The sequence below is a fragment of the Fukomys damarensis genome, unplaced genomic scaffold (genome assembly GCF_012274545.1).
Source record: "Fukomys damarensis isolate Sample0158 unplaced genomic scaffold, DMR_v1.0_HiC HiC_scaffold_3, whole genome shotgun sequence".
NCBI classification, from domain to species: Eukaryota; Metazoa; Chordata; class Mammalia; order Rodentia; family Bathyergidae; genus Fukomys; species Fukomys damarensis.
In genome coordinates this window covers 46,264,979-46,270,808 of record NW_022900915.1, presented here as the reverse complement: position 1 = coordinate 46,270,808, position 5,830 = coordinate 46,264,979, and the positions used below count along the sequence as shown (strand labels likewise).

Genomic DNA, 5,830 nt, shown 5'->3' with positions numbered 1-5,830 from the left:
TTGAGGTGATACTCGCAGAAAGGAGCAGTTTATTTTGGAAAGACTTCAAATATCAAAATATAGCAGAGGAGAAATGCAGCTAGCACTTTCTTTACAGCTGTAGTGCTGATTTTGACAAAATTATCCATCAAATTTCTTTAAATAAATTGTGTACAAGCAGATTATTGATTGATCTGAGTGACTAATTAATTCAGAAAATATTTTGCTGTGTCTTGCTCATGGAAATGTAAACTTTCAACATCTTCATTGTGACAAATTACCAAGGTATTTTACTCTTCAAGAGAAAAGTGACTAGCCTGTGTTAATCAAGTATATTAGAGTTATTTATATACCATAAACTTATTATTCATTCACAATAGAATGCTAAAAGTTTGTGTATTTATAATGTATATCCAAACATTAATAAAACTTGTTCCTCATTATGTTTTGCAAATGCTGTATGTGGTTACTGCCTACTATTTTCTCAATTGGGGAAAGTCATGGTAACTTCACAGAAAATTTAGAAATTTCAGTCCTAAATCAGAGAGTGAGGTCATAGATTTTACATGAGGAGAGGTGTGAGCACAGTGCTCATGGAAATATGTTTCAGTGAAACAGAATTTAACTGCAATAAGAAGTGTTACAATTACAGTTTAATAAAGGATTCCCAGCATGCATAATCTTTGACATATAATAATTAAAATAGCAGCAGAGATACATAAATCTTTAGATCACCCAATTCAGAGTTCTTCCACAGGAAGGACATATTTCAAATCATAAGCCTTAACCTAAAAAGCAGCTGAAGTCTTTTGAAAAGTTATTTTTGTCATGATTTTATTTCTCCTACGATAAGAAAAATCATTATATATTGGTGTTAATTCTTTGCAGCTGTAGAATACAAGTTTCACAGTGCAGTCTCTCGCTCTAACCAAAGTATGGAAATATTTTGCATTAATCTGATTCCTTATTGCTGTTCAACAGATAAATATGGTTGTTGTCTACAAAGTACAAAAACAAATTGCTAGTTTTGGAGGAGAGAGACACAGTGGCCACTTGACTTACAAACTGAATGCATTTGCAAAGGTCGGTTCTAACTCAAGTTGTTCAATGCTCTCAAAGTCTCTCTCCTGCTTAATTTTAGGTCACACTTTCTTCCAGGCAGATCTGTGTTCTTATAGATACTGGTCCAGGATTTCTCAATTAATTTTATACAGGAAATAATTTTGTAATGTTCCTTTCATATCTCATTAAGGATTAAATCTGTACATGATACAATATGGAAACACGAGACAACAGATTTTGGGTCATAACAAGATTTTAGTCATAAGTTAAAAATAAATTCTGGTCTTAACCTATGTTGTTCTTATTATAGGCTGGTCATAACTCAAGTGTCCACTGTGAAAAAATGTGGCTTCATTTCCTTGGCCAGTGTCTATCCTCCAAAGATCATGACTCACCTGACCATGTCCTGTTTCCTTTTTTCCATCTATACAGCATTTTTCATTATCATGGAATCATATAATTACAATATTTTTAATCAGACATTTAAATATACAGTGTTAGTGTCTTTTCACAGAATTAAAATTTCATGAGAAACAGAAATGTTTACTTCCTTTACTACTCTCAAAACATCTATACTATCATTAGGTAAATATTTATTATAATAAAAAATCATAGGACAAATTCAAAGAACACAAAGACCACAACAATGAGAATCTCTATTCTTTTTTAGACAAGGACAGTCATCTTGAGTGGAAAAAGTCACAAGTTTAAATGCTGAGTAGAAAGAGCAGGTCCTGGGACTCCAGCCTCTCTACCATCTTCATAAGAGGAGGCTTTGGGGAGTCTAACTGGTAAACTGGTAAATGTTTCTTGCTCAAAACAATATATGAATGTTTTGCATAGTAAAATTCATCAAAAGCATAAAAATATGAGGGAAGGAAATTCTAACTCATTCATCAGAGGAAAACCTGAACATAGTCTGTTGAAAACAGAGAACTTGTCTTGGGTAAAGGGCAGCAGAAGCCTGAGAATCCCAGGAGGGTGCTGGTTAGGACAGAGCCCACAGGAGACTGCTCTGAGAACTCGGGGCGGTGCTCACTCTCAGGGCCCTTAGGGAGGAAGGGTTGATACATCTTGTCTACATAGTGTATGGCAGTAGTGCATGCTCTGAAAATGAAGAACAGAAAGCATGGTCTCAGCTTTTCTGACAATGATAACCAGGGATATTTCAGGAATGACTGTGACATTCTGAGTGATTCGCCTCTACTTATATCAATTTACCCAACACTATTCTGATCCCCCCCAAAAAAAAGAGGAAGGAAGAAACAGAGACAGAGAGAGACAGAGATTGAGACAAAGAAATATTCTTGCTAACTCAATAAAGGAGATGACGCTGAACAATCTCTTCCGCTTTTATATGTAGGATCTCAGTGGTCGAACAAGTCCTTAGCATAGAAAGTGTTCTGGGTCCTGGGTATGATCCTAGGAATGAAGACAGAAAGAAAGAACGAGCAAGACAAAGAGAGAGGGGGAGAGAGAGAGAGAGGGAAAGCAAGCATATTTCACTCTGTGATTCATACTAAGATTTTGAATGAGACGAGCTATGATTTTACCATTTCAAATTATTATATTTTTATTTCTATTAAAAACAAAAAAATATAGGATTTTTCCTTTCTTAATCATATAAAGTTATATATTTTTAAGTATTTGAATGTTTCAGGATCTTTGCACACTAGGCAGTAAAAATCTAATTAGAAGAATGTTTTAATGATATCCCAAATATCTTCATATTGATATACATAAGTCACATGAATTTCCAGAATAGTGACTAATATTTGAAGGACAATAGGTCACAGAAATTTAAATGCTGTAAGAAATCATAAACATGGAACCTATGACAATGACCATGATGTAGGAGGCAAAGTTCTGCTAATGGGCAGGGCAACACCAGCTCTGCTGCAGTCTCCTCAGTGCCTTCTGCATGTCCTTGTTCCTCAGACTGTAGATGAGAGGATTCACAGTGGGAGGCACCACTGTGTAGAAGACAGAAACCAGCAAATCCAATGATGATGGAGATTTGGGCAGGGGGTGCACATAGGCAAAAAACCCAGAAGAGAGAAACAAAGTCACCACCACCAGGTGAGGCAGGCACGTGGAGAAGGCTTTAGAACGGCCTTCTCGGGAGGGCATCTTCAGCACGGTGGAGAAGATGTGGACGTAAGAAACATCCATGAACACAAAGCAGCCAATGTCCAACAGGAGGCCGAGCCCAATGACTAGCAGCTCCCAGATGTTATAGAAACAGGCAAGGGAGAGCAGCTGTGGGACATCACAGAAGAACTGGTGGACTTCAAGAGGTCCGCACATGGGCACAGAGAAGGTAGCAGCTGTGTGCAGAACTGCATTGAGACCTCCGCTGACCCACGAGTAGGCTGCCATCTGCACACAGGCTTGGTGGCTCATGATGCTCCCATATCGGAGTGGGTGGCAGATGGCTACATAGCGGTCATAGGACATAACTGTGAGCAGAGCCACCTCTGTAGTGGCTAAGAGGAGGATGAAGAAAACCTGGACCACACACCCGAGGAAGGAGATGAGGTTGAGGTGCATCAGAGAGTTCGTGATGGACTTGGGGACGGTGATAGAAATGAGGCACAGGTCCAGGAAGGACAAATTCTTCAGGAAGAAGTACATGGGGCTGTGCAGATGGGGGTCCTTGGTGGTGAGTGTGATGATGAGAAGATTGCCCAGCAGGGCCACCAGGTAAATCCCCAGGAAGAGCACAGCATGTAGGATCTGCAGCTCGCGGTTGGTAGTGAAGCCTGTGAGGGAGAAGGTGCGCCTTGATGTGGAGTTGTCCATTTGTCCCGATCTTTACTCCAATCTGTACAATAAAGCAAGTGATGTGAGAACAGAAGTCCAGCATGTTCTGCTTACTTTGTTTTGTTCATTGTTTTATCCAACTCACATTTGCCTATTTCAGAAAATTTGAGTTCATAGCAGATGATAGGAAGGGAGGCCCATGGAGGCCACTTGGCCCGGGTGGGCACCCTGGATGTGACACTGGGGAGGACGTCCTGCCCGAATTGTGTGTCTTAGGAGTTTATCTAAACTGAGTTCCGTAATCTGTAACTGAGTCACCTGAATCACACATACATACACACATACTTTGTTTTAAAATATGTGCTTAGAAGAAAATGCATGGTTTTACGGTCTAGGAATCCTAAATCCAACTTTCAACTGACCCATTTACTAACTTTGTAACTTTGTTTACATTCTCTGAATAACATTTTGGTTAACTTCCAGTCAGCGCTTTCTGACGTGTTGATTATTCTAGTTCAGGTGATTGATTCATTTAAATACTGTAACTTACGTTGCTGAAGGTGCGGTTCACTGGTCGAGCACCTGCTGGACATATGGGAGTCAATGGGTTTGATCCTCAGTACCTAAAACAATCTGACTACCAAAGGTCTTTATTAAATATTTAACTTCCTTCCTGAAGGCAATGTCAGGAAAAACTGTGAAAAACTTTAAAAATGAACAAATATTAGCAAAAAGAAATTAGACCGAATGTCTTTTATAAATGCTTTTTTGTTTTTGAATTATTTTACAATTCCTTAAATTGTAGGAAAATGTTTACAGTGCAAATTATTTTGTCACAGGAATATAATGAGTTAAGTTCCCAGTTAAGAAATTTCACTACTGGTAGAGAGATAGACTTATTTCACATCCGTGCTTAATTTTCAGCCCTCTTTATCTTTTATCTGTCCTTATGCATATAGTATTTTTTTTTTTTTGTAGCAGGGATCAAAGTCAGGACTTTGTGCTTTCCAGGCAGGTGCTGCATTGCTGAGCTAAATCTCCAGTGGTGCATGTGGTTCTTTCATTTCTCCTCTGAGCCATCTGTGATACCATGCCAGTCCCTCATAATAAATGACTTAAATAAAACCTTTTTTGATTTGTACATTAATCATTGATGCTTAATATTTTTATCTGTTAGGAAACATTGGATTCTTTGCTCTCTTTGCATTGTTTGGATACATTAAAGATTATCGAAGATGATAGTTAACTTGGACGGCATAAAGAGATAACACCTGTTCCCCCTTGATCTTGTAGAGGAGGCAACTGGATTAGTGCTCCCTGAGGACTGGAGAAGGCAACGGGGAGGAGAGGAATTGGTCATCAGAGCTCAGGCTGCTGTTCCACAGCCTGTGTCCCTGCTGTGCTCCAACAAAAGGAATGATTCATCCTCTTCTAAAAATATTTTATCCCCTGACATGAGTAACAAATGCTGTCATCCCAATTGAAAGTTTTGGGAAAAATCACTGGATCTTGGAAAACTTATTCTAATTTCTCAGAGACAGCAACACTGGAACGCTATCAGATATTCTTTATCCTTTGTTCTGTTTATTTTATTTGCAGAAATATTATGTCTACTTAAAAATACACAATTTTAACTGACTAATGTAATATCCAGATTCATTTTTATATGTCAGAAACCTTTGAATTATCAGTATCCTCCCTAGCTTTATCGGTGTCACCCATCCGGAACTGCTCTTACAAATTATGTGTTTTTAGCCAAGTCTAATTGATTACTGGGGACGAGAAATTTTCCTTCTCTTTCCGAGCTGTCTGCTGTGTTCCTATCCCCTGTCTGTTTCTCTGATCCTGAGTCTCCCCTTGCCTCATCCTTCCTATTCTCTGTGGGTTATTTTATCCTCTGCATGGGTGAGAATTATAAATATTCCCTGGGTTTCTCCATGGGTTGCTCTTTTCTCATTTATTTTTCTATTCCTTTCCCCTTTCTTTCAAAGCAAGCAAGTTTCCCTCTTCCACAGGGTCACAGTAC

At 38.7% G+C, this 5,830-nt stretch overlaps 1 protein-coding gene across 1 annotated transcript; it reads right to left on the bottom strand.

Annotated features, from left to right (window-relative positions):
- Positions 1-2,910: 2,910 nt before the first annotated feature.
- On the bottom strand, positions 2,911-3,843 carry LOC104858209 (olfactory receptor 14A16). Its single transcript, XM_010618298.1, has one exon. The coding sequence runs from the start codon at positions 3,841-3,843 to the stop codon at positions 2,911-2,913; it is 933 nt and encodes a 310-aa protein (XP_010616600.1).
- Positions 3,844-5,830: the final 1,987 nt, after the last annotated feature.

Bases quoted from the DNA above. Each gene is read 5' to 3' on its own strand.
- LOC104858209 (XM_010618298.1), bottom strand. From the start codon at position 3,843: ATGGACAACTCCACATCAAGGCGCACCTTCTCCCTCACAGGCTTCACT.